The sequence below is a fragment of the Mustela putorius genome, unplaced genomic scaffold (assembly GCF_011764305.1).
Source record: "Mustela putorius furo isolate JIRA1106 unplaced genomic scaffold, ASM1176430v1.1 tig00003942_pilon_pilon_pilon, whole genome shotgun sequence".
Lineage (NCBI taxonomy): Eukaryota > Metazoa > Chordata > Mammalia > Carnivora > Mustelidae > Mustela > Mustela putorius.
In genome coordinates this window covers 3445839-3462758 of record NW_025422087.1, presented here as the reverse complement: position 1 = coordinate 3462758, position 16920 = coordinate 3445839, and the positions used below count along the sequence as shown (strand labels likewise).

Sequence of the window (16920 nt, the reverse complement as noted above, 5' to 3'; positions counted from 1 at the left end):
GTTCCAGCCAAGCATCCCCCTAAAAGGAAGGGTTATGTGGGTCTCCTGGACGGGAGAACTGGCGGAAGGCAGAATCTGGGCCCCGCCTTGGGCACACTCGAGCCCACAGACACCCTACCCCGTTCAGTCTCACCCTGGAGCTCAAGGTCCCCCTTCCCTCGGGTTGCTCCCAGCAGCATTCACAAGACAGTGCTGAAGGAAAGCATTCTCACTGAGGTGTGAATGACCCATGACTATCCAAGCCCAGGTCCACTGGGGTTTTAAAAAGATTCTCAGTCACCCAAGGTAGGAGTCTCGGATGACGGGCTTTCTTGAGAGTTCCTTGTTGGGGGAGGGGCATGCCCTGCCGAGGACACCCCTTCTCCTGACATGGGAACGGCCTGTGGGCCTCTGACAGCCAGCACCACAGGACCCACCAAGCAAGCCTGTGGTACTGGCTGACCAGGGTTTGCAGAGCCTCTCTGCGGGTGGTACTGGCTGTGGCGATCCATTCCATGGGGGATATGGTCCTAAGCCATCAGTTTAAAGGGAGGCGGCAGACATGAACTCGCGTCCCCCCAACCCCGCCTCCCGCCCCGTGGTCTTCTGCACCCTCAGCCATGACAAGCCCTGTGCTTCCCTCGCTGTCTCCCGCAGGTGGGTCTCCATACCCGGGTGTGCAGATGGACGAGGACTTCTGCAGCCGCCTGAAGGAAGGCATGAGGATGAGGGCCCCCCAGTACGCAACTCCTGAAATGTGAGCCCCCCGTGTGCTCCCTTCCCCGCCCGACCGTGCTCTCCCACCAGCACACCTTCGAAAGGGGAAGTCCTGCTGACGTTCAGCCCCTCTTGGGCCCAGCTGTGCTGGGAGTACTTGCTGGAAGCGGGACACATTATCCCTGACCTGTGCCTCCCTACTTCTCTTGAGCACGGACATGACTTTTCAAGGCCATTAGCTGGAACTGAACTCAGAAGTTGAGCTTCTAGGCATGAACGCAGGAGCAGTGAACAGACCACCCAGGCACAGAACACAAGACCTTGTCCTCATTCCCAAAGCAGAAGCCAGATGAGCTAAGCAGCCCCAGGGGACGGAGGGCGTCCTCCACTCACGCTAGAGACCCATGAGGGGTTTTCACGTGGCGTTCAGGGGAAAAGATGCAGGAGAGGGAAAGGGGACTCTCCCGAATGAAGTGGTAATCATCCTCCCCAGAAGGCTCTGTGGGCATTACGACTTGTCAAGACTCATTCTAGGAATTGGCAGCTCTGAGGAACTTCTTGAGGGGGTCCCCGCTTACGGTCCTAGAGTCTAGGCTCCGTGTGAAGGCATTCTCCACTGCGCAAACACTTGCTGACCTCCCTCAGACACCCTGCTGCCCCTGAAGCTTTGTGGAGGTTTTGCACTTTGAGGCCTAAGCAGGAACGGGATGACACCGGGCAGTTCCGTCCAGCTGCTGACAAGGACTCGGGCCTTCCTGCGGCGGCACCACCTTTCCTGAACCGGCAGGCGGCCCTCCCTGTCCTACCTGCACAATGGGGTCTTGCCAGAAGCCCTGGGATGGCCTTTGGGGAGGAGTCAGAGGGAATAAAGGAAGCGTGGGCTTGGCCAAAGCTCAAGGTTGCAGTCTCTTTCCTTAAGCATCTGGAGACAAGACTAAGTCAGGCCCCGGATGGGGGGATGGGGGGAGACTCAGGGCCCGTGAAGGCAGCTCCGGGGAGGAGCGGGAGTGCAGAAAGGAGCTGGGGCGCCTGTCTTGTCAGGCTACTGTGGGGTCTGGTCAGGAAAGTCCGGAGACCTTGATGCAGGGCTCCTGAGACCTGGGAACGGAACTAGATTAGCCCCCAGGATGACATTTGAGCTGCGGAGCCTGGAAGGTACAGAGAGCTTTTAATCGCCTGCTTCCTTTTGCTTGGTGGAGAGGGGCAACCGCGGGGAGATCTGGAGTGAAATGAGATTACTTTGCACTTTATGGTTTTCTAAGTGCTTCCCCGACACAGTTCCATCGAAAGCTCCCAGCAATCCTTGAGGGGCAAATAGGCAGATGTTATAATTTGAATTTGATGAATAATGAAACTAATCATCTCAAAAGTGAAGTGATGTGTCCTCCATCGACTAAGTAGCAGAGGAGATGGTTAGAAGCCTTTTAGATGGATTTCCCTATATCCCAGGACTGTTAAATTAGAAATATATTCCACATTCCTTAGGAAAAAAAGGTTTCTCTAATGTGTCCACTCATGCTTTGAATATTCCTTCCACTTTTCGTATAACCTGACAATCACGGAGTGCCTGGGTGGCTTAGTTGTTAAGTGGCTGCCTTCAGCTCAGGTCATGATCCCAGCATCCTGGGATCGAGCCCTGCATCGGCCTCCCTGCTCAGCAGGAAGTTGGCTTCTCCCTCTCTCTGCCCTTCAGCTCCTGCTCTCTCTAATAAATAAATAATTCTTTTTAAAAATCTGACAATCACAAGACTAGTTCTCAACTACGAACTGTAATAATAACTGAGTAACATTTAATATTTTTTAAGTGCTTAAGATATTAAGTGCTTAAGTGCCAGGCACCGTCTTAAGGGTCCTTGAACACATACTAACTTACCTAATGCTCATTACCACCCTACAAAGTAGGTACAATTATTCACGCCATTTCACAGGTGAGAAAACCAAGGCACAGAATACCTAAGTGGTCTGCCACATGGCTAGTAAGTGTGTCTGAGCCCAGAGTCCACAACACCAGGCTACATGCTTGCAGGGTCTAATACCTGTCCAGATTCCAGTCCAAAAGGACAGTAGAGGTACAAAGCTTTATCAAAGCTTTAAGTCTCCACATGAACCACTCCAGGAAACCCCTGAAAAACCATGCAGCCTATAGACAAAAGGATGGTTCCTCAACGCTGGGGAGTTATAGAAACGGTGAAAAGCAGTGGCTTTGTGAAATGTGTGCGCAGAAGGCTAGAATCCAAACCTTCAGCCATTCTCAAGCATTCGAGAGCTGGTGGCGTAACGCGCCTTCTTGTTTGCTCCACAGCGGGAAGGCCTGGGTGGAGGACAGAGTACAGATCTCAGCACTAGCCCCTGTGACCTGAACTTGGCCTAAAGTGGCGCGCATTTGGGGGCTTGGGTGATAGCTTGAACAGGAAGCCCTTCCCCCAGCTGGTTTCAGGGAGGGCTGTTGGGGTGGGTGCAGCTCATGTCTCTTTACTGGGCTCAACCTGTTTACTTAGTGATGTAAACGGTTCGACCCTGAGTGGCTGGTTCCTTGCCCAGGGCCTGTTTAATCAGATGTCTTTCAATAAGGAAATAAGCAATGAATGTTTTGATTTTTTTTTTTCCTTTTCCTTTGGTGTTTGCGGAGATGATTTGCATTGGATTTTAAGCAAGAGGAAAGGAAAGTAGAAATCCGAAACCGAGAATCAAAATAAAAACAGCAAGTAGTTGTAGGTGGTCCCCTCTGCTAGTTTGGGCTGAGAGAAGCCAGGGAGAATCCTGTTCACGGCGGCGTTTGGCTCAGCAGGGAAAGGGTACTGACTGGGAGAAGCCAAGGCCCCCAACAAGACTATCCCTCTTTTTGGCCTGGTTCAAGCCTTTCTTGCTTTGGTTACCTTTTATACATTATCCGCATATACACTGAATGTCCTTCCAACAGCCTCCAGGACTGCTCGTTGTTAGAATGGCCTCGGCCTCAGGCTGGTAAGATGGAAGCAGGCCGGCCTTCATCACATCACAGCCAGTGCAGCCAGGGGATGTGGGACCACGGGCTTGGTCCAGTGACCTCCTGTCTCCTTGGTAAACGTTTTTGCACCCAGCTCAAAAAATTAGTCAACCGTGTAAACTTAGTAAACCATGAGTTCCACATAGGATCGGGCAGATGGTCTTAGGCCCCTTCAGACCTCTGGCCACTAGCAGGCTGGCCTGGGTTGCCTGAACAGAGCAAGTGTCCTGAGCCCTGGCTCGGAGGCTAGTGGTCACGGATAGCCAGGGGCCTTGGGCACTGCAGCCCCTGTCCTAGGTCTCCTAGACAGCGGGGACAATAGGTCCCAAGTTGGAGAGCCTGTGTTCCCCCTCCTCACTCTCAGTATCCTGCGTGTCTGCAAACTGAGCCTCGTAGAGTGGTCCTTGACATTGGCCTTCCCAGCTCTTGGGACCCATTGAGCCCCACCACACCTCCTGGGAGTTAAGTAAAATGGGTACAGTAGATGAAATACGCAGACCAGAGGGAACCAGAGCCACCTTCGGAGAAGAGCCTTGACCTATCAGTTTGGACAAAGTCAGGAGAATCTGTGATTCAGACAAGTGATCCTTAAGAGCCCCAGTCCCTTAATCAAAGTGCTCGCTGGGCACTTGAAAGTAGGCGCTCAACTCCACCATCTAGTAGAGGAGCTTGCCTTTGAAGACCGGTACCCACGGAGGTTGTCCAAAGACCACACGGGGCCACCCCTGCCCTGGGGACCTGAGGAGACACAGCCTGGACCACAGTGTCTTGCCTCTCAGAGTCGTTTCTCCGGAGTGATACTTCTGCTGTTCAGGCTTTGGCCAACACTGAAGGACAAGGTACAAGACAGTCCCATGAAGTTGTTATTTCCTAGATGGAAATGACAGTGTTGAGAGGCATGTAGGACAGCTTTCTTTCGGATTTCAGTTCTAGGAACAGCCAGGCTTCTTCCAAGTATCTGGTCTGTTTTTAACTTTTGCCTTATGTGCATCACATAGTTACTCTTCTTTTTCTCCAGCTGCCAGGAAGCTCGGAGCACTGCCTCTATCCCCCTCCTCAGTCAGGATATATATTTTGCAGATTAGCCTTGCTAGGTCTTCCCAGAGACCAGTCTGACTTCACATCAGATACTGGAGTACCTTTGTGGAAGGGCCTGAGCTAGGTCAGGGGTGTGGAGACGTGGTCCCTCCCCCATAGCGCCAACAGCCAGGTTCTGATCCGGTTCCAAATTCTGAGGCCATTCGGACTTTGCTCCAACTTGGTCAGAGACCTCTCTAGCCCAGATGATCTTCTAAGAGAAGAGATTACAAATAGTAAACAGCTCTTGAGGAGAGCCAAGAGCCCAAGGAGGGTAAATCTCCAAGCCTCAGGCCTCTGTTCTACAGAGGGGGTGGGGCAGGCTGAAACCTGCATTCCCTCCAGCAAGACCAAGAGAAGAACCCAATACCTTTCCAATTTCCAAGGTCAGAGGAGAAGACTTGTAGGGGAAGCCTGTTGACCTTTAAATCCCAGGACACCACCCAGCTTCTGGGAGATTAAGACAAACATGTCCATACCTCACTCAGTCTGTACCTAGCTCCTTGAGAGGTGAGGGAGGCCCATTGGTGATGGCGAATTTGAAATGCTGGAGCTGGGCGGGGGCGGGGCGGAGCCGTATGCAAGAACCTGCAGGCGGCCCAAGGAATGACCCACACTCTACACAAATGTTCACCTTCTGGAAGGGACAGGGGTCCTGTAAACAATGCCTTCTCCACCCGTCTCCACTGCTGAGCTCTATCATGGAGCCACGAGGCCATGGACACACCACATGCTTCTTTAAAAAAAAAAAAAAAAATTGGCTCAGGCTTCTTAACAGCCTGAGATTAGAAGTACTACGAACAATATGCCCATGGATATTGGTGTGTATGTGAGCTTTTACCTTTAAGGGACATTGCCCTGCTTTTGAGAGTGGGGGGAGGAGCGCTCCACGGCACAGTCAAGTGCAAGTCCATGGTGGGGCTTCCTTTCTCAGGAGCCCAGCTTTATTCAAGAGCAGCTCACGCCTTCCCTCCTGCAGACCGACCAGCATGCCAAAGAACCTGGGTGGCGATGGGCTCCAGAGGGTTGGTTTGTTAGTCTGCCTTTGTAGACGTGTTTCCCACTACTACAGGACCTGGTCCCAGCAGCCTTGCATGGGAGGGTGTGGCCTATCCCCGTCCAAACACGAAGGCGAACACGAAATGCTACAGGAAGCCTAGTCTGGGTCTACGGGACAACACGCATCACTTTGCTGATGGGTTTGGGGCAATTTACACGATTACCACTGGTCTTCAGCTACTTCTGTTGTGCTTTCCCCCCGACAGCTATCAGATCATGTTGGACTGCTGGCACAAAGACCCAAAAGAAAGGCCAAGATTTGCAGAACTTGTGGAAAAGCTAGGCGATTTGCTTCAAGCAAACGTACAACAGGTAAAGCTGAGATTATCTTGCATAGGAGAAGCCCCAAATGCCTTTGAATAGAAGTCAAGGGGGTGTTTTGTTTGTTGTGTAAGAGCTATTAATAGCAGAGATTAGCAGTTAAGTGTGGTGCATGTATGCGTGTGTGTATGCACAATTATCTTCCCAAAACACAACAGAGATGGCAGAAATGGGACAGCTGAAGCTGGCCTATTTCCCAGACATGGGTTGAAATAGAAATTTGTATAATTAGAGTTCCATCTTTGGTATTTTAGGATGGCAAGGACTATATCCCATTAAATGCCATACTGACAGGAAATAGTGGGTTCACATATTCACCTCCTGCCTTCTCTGATGACTTCTTCAAGGAAGATATTTCACATCCAAAGTTTAATTCAGGAAGTTCTGATAATGTCAGGTAAGATTTCTTTCTTTCCTCAGTCTTATAACATTTTCAAACATTAGACAACGGGTCTACCTCCTAAATTCAGCTGTAGTTAACCTTTTGCTCTATTTTGTCTCTATGTATAGACTTTATAGGTGTATTTTTTTGTTTTTGCTGAACTAACTGAAGGAGAACTTAAGGCATTATAACATTCTACCCCAAAATCTTGTAAGAAGGTCGTTCTCCTGTGTTGCCACGTCAAAATGATCACACCAAAGAAACGGATAGTTCCCTTATTAAATATTCCTATTTCCTTAAGTTCCCCAAATGTCTTTTATACCTTAAGAAAAAACAAAAGACAAACACAGGATCCAATCAAGAACAGCACATTACATTTTCTTCAGTTTTATTCTAGAATGCTCCTACCTCTTTCTTTCCCTCCCCATAATTTTTTTTTTAATACGGCCTTAGATTAAACTTTTTTTTTTTTCTTACTTGACACACTAGCCTATCTCTCATTACTGCAGAGAAATTTGAAGAGATACAGGGGAAAAATACTGATTTAGTGTCTCTACTGGGATGGGGCAGGACTTGGCTCTTGGGTACTAATGATTACATGTGTATCACACGTTTGGCACAAGTGGTTACATGTGTATCAGCACGTCCTTAGTAGTGATTACACACGCATCACACACCAGTCCTAACAGTACACGAGGATGTTCACTGCTGCTAACGGTTCCACGCGTATCGTATGCATTCGGTACTACTGGGCACACAGACACACGCTGTGTGTGGCCTGGCCCTGTGCCCAGCTCTTTGTGGACATCAATTCCTTTAATGCTCTAAACAGTACTCTACAGCAGGTATTATTAGTCCTGTCACACAAACGGGGACATTAAGGCTCCATGGCAGGAGGCTTGCCAAAATGGTAAGCGCCAGATTGGAGTTTGTAACCTAGGTGGTTGGATACTTGCTCCCTGTTCCCATGCCATCAAAGCAGTTTTTAGGACATTTAGACTATCCTGTGGGCCTTGTGGCATCTTTATCTGCGTGGGCACAACCCTAGAGCTTTGGCCCCAGTTCAGCCAAGGGAGGCACGGCGAAGGGTTGGGGCAGTCTGAAAGGACCAGTAGCCATCTCTGACAGGCCTAGAAGACCAGCCCGGATCTGTGGTCGTGGGTTATAGGTCAGTGGTACCTGCTCACACTTCCCAACCAGCCCAAGAGGCTGACACAGATGAATCACCCTTTTTTAAGATTAAAAAACTAGCTGGGATGAGCGATATCTGATTGTATCAGTGGTGGGGGAAGGAAGTTGTCAGTTATTTTTGCCTTTTTAGGATGCTGCTAAGCCTTCGGCCAATAACTAGCTTAGCTAAGAAATTTGGCCTTACAGGTGATGATGGGGTTTCAGATGGAGAAACTCAGTCTGTAGGTGAACTTGCCTTAGGAGGAAGCACATAGTGCAGCTCTCTGCAGCCTTCCTACTGGGTCTTCAGCAACAGACCAGTAGTTATAGGAGAAAACACAAAAATGCTCCCCATTTCTCCCAATCTGGAACCCCAGAAGAGAATATACAGGACTAGCTGTTACATCAGCTGTGTGGCCTTGCAAGGTCATTTCCCTGGTCTCCTCACACCCTTTGAGAAGTAGGCAACTCTACGTGATCAAGTCCTATCCCTTCTCTGGGCATCATTTCTCTCCTTTATAGGATAGGGTGTTTAGACCGTGTGAGGATTCAGGTTTCTTCTAGGCCTCACATTTTTCCCGTTCCACAAGGGACTGGAAGCCCAGCCACTGAGGAGTCTCTCAAGGGTCCTCTGGGGTTTTGCTCAAAACTATGCAGTGTGGATTGCCTGCCATGGGAAGATCCCGAGGGGGCACGCGGAGCAGGAGACCTGCGGCCTCAAGGAGCCAGGGGATTCTGTGGGACTGTGGTTCACCTCAGCTAAGATACAGTGCCCACAGTCTCCCAGCTAATAAAAGCTGGATGCATTTTCCTGTCTTGACTAGTCTTTCTGCTTCTTCATCAGATACGTAAATGCTTTCAATTTCATGAGTCTGGAGAGAATCAAAACCTTTGAAGAACTTTCACCAAACACCACCTCTATCTTTGATGTGAGTAATGGGATTCACATACTCAAGGCCTTTTTGTGGTCTCTATCCAAACTCCGGTAGTCTGGTGGCTCTCAGTCCGTGGGGGTCAGTCATGAGTAGTGGCGGAAATGACAATTTCAGGGGAGTGACAAGACTTAACTATACAGACTTAACAAGACTTAGCTATAGAGAGCTAACTTGAAAGCGGGTAATTCTATAGTTTGACGATGACCCTGGATTCACTCCAGGGCCACGTCTTCACCTGGGCATAGTTGAGTCCCTTAGGAAACCTCATAGTGTTTCTAAGCTTCTTGGCGATCAAAGATGGAATCCTGCTTTCAGATTAATGGAGGAACTTAAAGCTGTGAGTGGCTGGGTCTTCAGGATCTAACAAAAAGCTCTCCCTTAAGAATAGCCTTGCGGTCCTGAGAGAAGTCGACCCAGGCCTCATGCTCCTTCCCACTGAGGTTCTAGAAGCTGAACAGCCACAGTCCTACCCAGCCACACTGAGAGAAAACAGTGTAGCCCGGCAAACACAAGGCTTTATCCAGCTGGTCCCACTGAAACTCTGGGATGTGAGGTTGAGAGAGTACCCCTCTGCTACCAAGCCTCTGACACTTGGAAGTGTGATCTCCAGATAAGCACCGTGGTCACTAAGCGGGCTAGAAATGCCAGGTCTCAAAACCCATCCACACTCATGGAGTCAGACTTTTCCCTGTCACAAGGTCCCCAGGGGACAGATGTGCATGGCAAAGTTTGAGGGGCACTGGTAAGGCCCAGGTCCCATGAAAGGGCTGGGAAGCCCACCCCCGTGGGAAGGTGATGTCTGCAAACACTGTGACCTTGAAACCCAGCACTGTCGTCATTTAGAAAGCACCAGGAGAGTTTCAAACACACTAGAGAGGAAAAGATGACTGGAACACTTAAAAGCATTACAACTAAGCCGCAGAACACAAAAGAAAAGTAGCTGGAAACTTTGTTTTTCTGCTTCTTAAGCCGGCTTTAAGTGCCAGGAAGCGATGCTGAGCCAAACAGGGAAGATTTCTGTCCACCTCACCCCTCCCCCAGCCCGATACAGTGGGGACCGCAGCAGCTCCTTTGCTCACTTAGGCTTGCCTGCTGGTGAGTACACACACTTGAACACAGCCCTGTCAGAGGCTCAGAGGGACAGAGTGTGGAGTCCACACGCTGGGAACGCAGAGTACGCAGGAGCCTGCCTGGGACTCCACGCTAAAGCTGAACCAAGGAGAAAAAGGAATTGTTGCAAACCGTGACCATGGAGGGCCCCAAAATTCCATAGGGTCCACAAAAAAAAAAAAAAAAAAAAAAAAAAAAAATACACCAGGCCTTTATAACGTGTCTCGCAGTGTTTGCATTTAGGTAGGTCCCGAATAGCGGCATACTCACAGACAACAATCTTCTGCCATAATTCGCTTTCATCGCTGTATACAATCATTTGCATCCAAGTTTACTTTGAAAAATGCCCTCCTGTTACCTGAAGCTTCCCCTTTTGTTGAAAGGTATTTTTGTCACCTTCAGGAAGAAGTACCTCAAAGTGGCAGGGTCTCCGCTGGTAGGTTTCACAAGAAATACAATAGGTGTTTATTGCCACTGACAACACTTTGATTCGCACATATGGAGAAGTGCTTGGTCTTAATAGGCAGGGGAGGACAGAGCTTGGCATGACTTCAGACGCGCATGCCAGTATCACGCCACCCCCCCCCCCATCGGACCTCTCTGGGGTCAGCCAAGGAGTGACCTCTGTTTCCTTCCTCCCTCCAGGATTACCAGGCGGACAGCAGCACCCTGCCGGCCTCCCCCTTGTTGAAGCGCTTCACCTGGGCTGAGAGCAAGCCCAAGGCCTCTGTGAAGATTGCGTAAGGAGGCTGGGGGTCTTTTCTGTGACCAGCCGATGGGGGGAAGGGTATGAAGGAAGACGCTGGGGAAAACTCAGTGGGGACCACTCACCCTCTTGAACTACAGTGTTCAGGCATTGCAGAAAAGCACTTTTTTGCCCTCAGATGGGCAAGGAGGAGGGTATAAAAATCAAAGAAATGAGCACCGAGTGCTGAGAAGGATTCGAGAAGTAGAAATGGGCGGACAATTCTAGCAGGACAGGCAGTCCAAACACACGAAACACAGTGTCTCGGCTGGAAGGAGCCCGATTCAAGGCCCAACTGAACAGGGCAAAAGTCAAATGGAGACATGCTTATGGGGGCGGGGAGGGCAGCTGGCCCGTGCTTATACCCGGGGCTGGCAGCATTGGTATGGGAAAGCACACGGTCCTAATACATGCCATCCTGAGAAGCCGACGCTTCCAAGAGAAGGCTGGTTTCTTGTTGGCTCCTGGCACCCCACCCTCCCTATGGTGGCCATTGGCAAGTGCTGTTGGAATTACCTGGGCCCCAGCTTTTTACATGACCGGCCCTCTCATCGCAGCTTCTCTGTGCTCTTCTCTACCTAGGGATTGTGCTGGACAGGCAAAGGCTGAGCTGACCTATAAGGCATTCCCACCTTTCCCGACTCAATGCCTGCCCGTCTCACTCAGAGGCAGAACGTGCTCCCCTCTCCTCTAAACCAGGGGTCAGCAGACTTTTTCTTCAGGAGTCACATAGAAAACAACTACTTGGGGTGCCTGGGTGGCTCAGTCAGTTAAGCCTCTGCTTTCGTCTCAGGTCATGATCGCAGGGTTCTGGGATCGAGCCCCACATCGGGTTCCCTGCTCAGCCGAAGAGGCTCCCTCTCCCGGTCCTCCTGTCCTGCTCCCCCTGCTCATTCTCAATCTCTCTCTCTCTCTCTAATAAATAGAATCTTAAAAACAATAGTTACTCAACTCTGCCACTGTAGGATAAAAGCAGCCATCACCCATCTATAAACAAGGAGGTGTGGCTATGTTCCAGTAAACTTTACAGAAACAGATGGCTACGGCCAATGAGCGCCTGAAAAGTTGCTTAAGGTCATGAGTCATCAGGGAAACGCAAATCAAAACCATGACGATACACCACTTCATACCCACTAGCAGAGCTAGAACCGAAAAGTTGGCGTTGATGAGGATGTGGAGAAATTATAAGCGTCGTGCGTTGCGGTGGGAATGGGAAATGGTACAGTCCCTTTGGCAAACAGGACAGCAGCAGTTCTTCCAAAGGTTCGAGTCACGCCATCCCCCTCCTTCGGTATATACCGAACAGAATGAAAACGTACGGCCGCACAAAAGCTTAGTCACAAAAGTTCATGGCAGCAGCATTCATAATAACCCAAAGTAAAAACAAGCCAACTGCCCTTCAGTTGATGAGTTGATAAAACGCAGTACACCCGTACAAATATTATTTGCCAATAAGAAGTATGAAGTACGGACCCATGCTACAGTGTAGACAAGCCCCGGAAACACTGTTCAGTGAACAAAGCCACAGACTACAACAGACTACATAGCGTAGGAGTCCTTTTACGTAAATGCCAGGAATAGGCCAATCTATAGAAACAAAGTCAGTCGGTGGCAGACTAGGGCCGGGGGTGGGAAGTGTGGGGAGGAAGGGTAACCGGCTATGCAACTGGGTATGTGTTTTGCGGGGTGAGGAGAATGTTCTAAACGCGATTGTGTTGATGGTCGCACCATCTGTGAATATACTAAAAACCTTGCAGCTGCACACCTTAAACAGGTGAGCTGTATCTCAATAAAGCTGTTAAAAAAAAAAAAAAAGGAAACCAAGCAGATGGCCAGCCCACAGGCTGTAGTTCGCTGACCTTGATCCACGTCAAAATGTGGCCCCAAATGCCCCTCAGTGACAGAGTTAGCACAATTTAACCACCACAAGGAAGTCTGAAAGGGAGGCACGCTGACAGGCAGGTCTTCGCACTTGTTTCCTTTTAACATGAGCACCGTGATGGTACCCGAGCAGAGTCCCCTCAGAGGGGAGCGGGTTAGGGGACCCTCACAAAGATGACGCAGATAAGGGAGAAAAGAAAGCAGACTACCAACCACCTTTTGTTCCCTATTTTGGGGATCTTACTCAAGATCCCTGTGAAGGAAAGCAATCATCTTGCCCTCGACTCTTGACATTAAAAATACGGCGAATGCTTGACGTTAGCCCAGGCCCCATCGGAATAATGTGGTAACATGCGAGGTTTTCTCGTTCTCACCCCAGCATGAAGAAACAAACAAACTTGAAAGGACAAGAGCAGCTTTTCTTCCCTGTGTGTCTGTCTCAGGCTGGATGTAACAAAGAACCAGAAGCCAGTTTCTTCTCCTTTGAGCCTTGCTAGCGACAGTCCCCTAATATCCATTTTCTAGAATACAAACATGGTAGGGAAACAGCCGTACTGATCCGTCTGTCTGAAGCGGTTTGTTTCTTGAGGCTGTTGTGACACATCCCCACGAAGTTAGAGGCTTAAGCCGAGAGAAAGTCATTCTGTTGTACTTCTGGAGGCCAGAAGTCCCAAACCAGGGTGTTGGCAGAGCCGAGATTCCTCTGAAGACCTTTAGCTTCATCACCTGTCTTGCCACATGAGGTAATACTCCTTTTGTCAAAGCACTATGCCCAGGTTCCAGGGATTTGAGATCAACGTGCTTTAGAGGCGGGGGCATTTTTCAGCCTACCCCGGTAGCCAGCTGGCCCGAGACTAGGGGAAGGCCATACCCGTCTTGGAATTATTTCCCACCCAGGATTATGGATTTGCAGTATCTATTCACTCAGTCCAGTCCCTGGCCAGAGGAAGGCATCTCTCTGCCTGGTGCCCCCAAGCTAGTAGTAGAGAAACAGCGCACGGCCCTAGAACAGAACCCCTGACCTGAGACGGAGAAGGGGTTCAATAATCATTAGCTCTAGAACAGTTATGAGCCAAGACCTAACAGGAAGGAGTGGACGTTAGCATTTGTTTTCAAGCAATCGGTTTCGCAATATTTATTTATTTATTTTTCTTTTCTCTCTTTAGCTTGAGAGTAACCAGTAAAAGCAAGGAGTCGGGGCTTTCTGACCTCACGCCGCCTGCCTTCTGCCCTTCCGGGTGTGGGCACATCAACAGAGGAAGACGCAGGTTCACGTATGACAACTCAGAGCTGGAAAAGAAGATTGCGTGCTGCTCTCCTCCTCCAGACTACAACTCGGTGGTCTTATACTCCACCCCGCCTGTCTAAAGGTTGACACATCACCTTCTTTCTAGAACCACACAAGTATTTATGCCCCCTGAAAACTAGCTTTTGCCAGTATGACACATATATAAATTTACACCTTTATCTTTCCACAGGAACAAGCTGCCTTTTGTGATTTTTAATAGTGCTTTTTTTTTTTTTTCTTTTTGACTAACAAGAATGTAACCCCAGATAGAGTAATAGCGATAAGTGAAAAACACCACTGGTAAATCCTCACATTATTCAGTGTGTTAGAGAAACCCTTTCTAAGCCCAATGACTTACCTGCTCCTACCCCCGAGACCACAGGGCATTTGATGATTCGGGAGATGCACTGATCCCGCAGTGCAGTATGGACTTGATAGGGCCCAGCCTCCTGGAACCGGGAGGCAACCAGCCCCAAGCCGGCCTGTGCAATGTCTCTGGGGTCCTCTAGCAGAAGCAACGTAGGAGGAGGAGAAGGAAAGAAGGGAGAAAGGAAGCAGAGAGCCAACAGGACGGAGCACTGTAGGGAATCTGTGCTGTCCCAGATGGGAAGGGAGTAGGAGAGGGCTATCAGCCATGACCATGCTGTGGCTTCCACAGCCTGACCGAACCCAGTCCACATGGAGAATTCAGCCAGGGAGCAGGCAGGACAGAAGGACAAGGGGACATTTTCCGGATTCTGGCAGGCAAGAAAAGGATGAACGTATTTTTTTGGAACTACAGAACAAATTTTAAAATCTTACCTATGGGACTGGATCTATGCCCGTTCCCATATATGGCACATTTGAAAATTTCTAGCACTGAACTTGTGCTTAAATCTGAGCCAAGACTGCAGGCCCCTCTAGCAAGATACGCTGAATACTCACCCTGAGCTAAGCCGGCTCTGCAGCGTGATGGCCTCACACTTAGCAGGTTCCTTGCTCTGAGTAAGCTAATTGGAACGAGTTTGGCCTGTTTAGGGTTACTGGTCGGGCTTTAAGCCACATGTTCCAAAATACTGTCAGATTCTTTTTTGAGTCTTAATATATAATCAAGATACTTCATTCAATTTTTCACATTAACCTGTTTTGTCCAGTTAGTTATAAAAGGAAGCTGAGGAGGATGAAAATGAGTCTTGCGGATGGTTTCCTCTATACCAAAACCAGGACAGATGGAGCCAAAACAGGATGAACAGAGTGAAAACCCCATCTCTATACCAACCAAACCAACTCCCTGTTGGTTTGGTTGGGACCCAAAGGCTAGGAAGTCAACCATGTTTCCTTTTTAATGGGGATTCTACTGTCTCATGCTAGTCTACTGGAAAGATGTGGAAGAACGTTAACCAATGTTTATTAAGCACTTTATGCTCCTTGAGAAAAAAGGTGATATGTAATTTATGCAAGATACTTTTAGAATTGGGACTCAGGATATTAGTTAATGAGCCATCAAGAGGAGAAAAGCCTCTTTTCATCTGCTTTGGACCTTGCCTTGGGTCTGAGGATGATGGAAGTAGGGAGACAGGGTACACAAAGGTGCCGACTTTTCAGGGTCTGAGGACCCTGGCTCTCTCAATTGGCTCAGTTTGATGCTATGTATTTAGGATGTATGCACCTTCTAAAACCAGTCAAGGCTGGACAGACAACAGTGACCTGCTGCTTCTGGTGGTAGAGAAGAATATGCTTCCCTTTATGCAAGGAACTTAACTCTAGAACCTGAAATATACTGGAAGAATCTTTGCTTCCTTCCCTGTGTGTCACACTCTGGTTTCAAGGTTCTTAGTATAAAGAGCTGGGACGGTCAGCACAACCCAAGCGAGGCGGCAGGTGCACCACTGGTGGCTCTGCTGGGGAAACCTCTGGCCGGCAGAGAGGTGAGGCAGGCCTCTCCACCAAGAGCCCAGGGCCAACAAAACCAGGCCAGGACCAGAAGAGGGGATAAGCTTTGTTCTTCCTCTTCTTTGCACGCACAAAAGCATCTGGGACAGCCGGCAACCGTATCAATCAGGGAACCAGAAGGAGGTTGAATAGGGAAAACAAAAGAAGACCTTAATTCTTTCATGCTTTCAAATCAAATAAGGAGCCAGCAGTGAGTGAAAACAAAAACCTTCACTACAGGTACTGCATCTTGATTTCAATGATCTAATTCTGGATTGGTCAGACTTTAGTAATGCCATCTTTCCAAAACAAAAACATATACTAGAACTGTGTTAATTCAGCTGCTCAAAGACTCAGGTTTATAGCCTCCACGAGTCCATCAGTCAACAATGGTTCCATCTAGAGCCTTAATGCAGAAAGAAAAGTGGAAGCTTACAGGAATGGGTCTATCTAGTGGCAAAGGGCTTGCCACGGAATGGTTCGTTTACCGGCCCTGAACATTTATTAAACAGCACTGAAAACTAAAACATTAATTAACCGATGATATTATTGGAACCACTTGCCATTTATGACAAAAATAGTTGGCACTGACAAGTAAAGCAGCATTTCCTTTCAGGATTTGTTGAGACCATGTATGTGTAACAGTGTGGGTGGAACGGACTGAAACCATATGCAAGTCTGTATCTAGTTAGTCTAAGAAGTGATGCTCAGACCTTCGTTTTAGCCCATGGAACAAATTCGTCCAAATCCTGAAAAATGTCATGTAGGTCTTCTAGCTGTGCCTTGTTTCCCAGCCCGTAAGAATGTCAGACATGAAACAGATACTTGCCAGCCCCTTCTCACTGGTGAAAGGAGGAGCGCATCTTTGACAGTGGTAGTAACTGTATGTGTATATACGTGTGTGTGTTTTGTGTGTAACTATTTAAGGAGACTGGAATTTTAAAGTTACTTTTATACATACCAAGAATATATGCTGCAGATATAAGTAAGACTTAATTTGGTCCTACATCTCTAGTCACTATGAATGTATTTTGTATGCTATCTTCATATAATAAAATTAACTTCTAAAAACATCTACATGTTTTCTCCAATTTGCTTATACATGAAAAAAGGGGTCACGGGTTTCCTTGGGGGTGGAGGACTGGTGTTCTGAGAGCTTTCTCTCTGTGCTGCAAGATGACGGTTCTAAAGCATCAGTAAATCAAAACCAAACTCATGCTAGGTACATGGTCCAGAAAACAAAACACTAAAAAGAACACAATCAGAGTAAAATGTACACACTGAGGGTAAGTGCTGGCTGCAAATGGAAATACCCTTAACTTAAAAAGAGGTGGGTTTTCCCAGACACTGATTTTCAGC

At 48.6% G+C, this 16920-nt stretch overlaps 1 protein-coding gene across 1 annotated transcript in view; it reads left to right on the top strand.

The window, feature by feature from the left end:
• The window catches only part of FLT1 (fms related receptor tyrosine kinase 1), a 177324-nt gene extending 160686 nt beyond the window's left edge, over window positions 1-16638 (top strand). Inside the window, exons 25-30 of the mRNA XM_045069645.1 lie at window positions 637-736; window positions 6025-6130; window positions 6394-6536; window positions 8536-8620; window positions 10382-10476; window positions 13529-16638. Coding sequence (XP_044925580.1) covers window positions 637-736; window positions 6025-6130; window positions 6394-6536; window positions 8536-8620; window positions 10382-10476; window positions 13529-13730 — 731 coding nt within the window. The 3' untranslated portion in view covers window positions 13731-16638. The remainder of the gene's footprint in view (window positions 1-636; window positions 737-6024; window positions 6131-6393; window positions 6537-8535; window positions 8621-10381; window positions 10477-13528) is intronic.
• The last annotated feature ends 282 nt before the right edge of the window (window positions 16639-16920 follow it).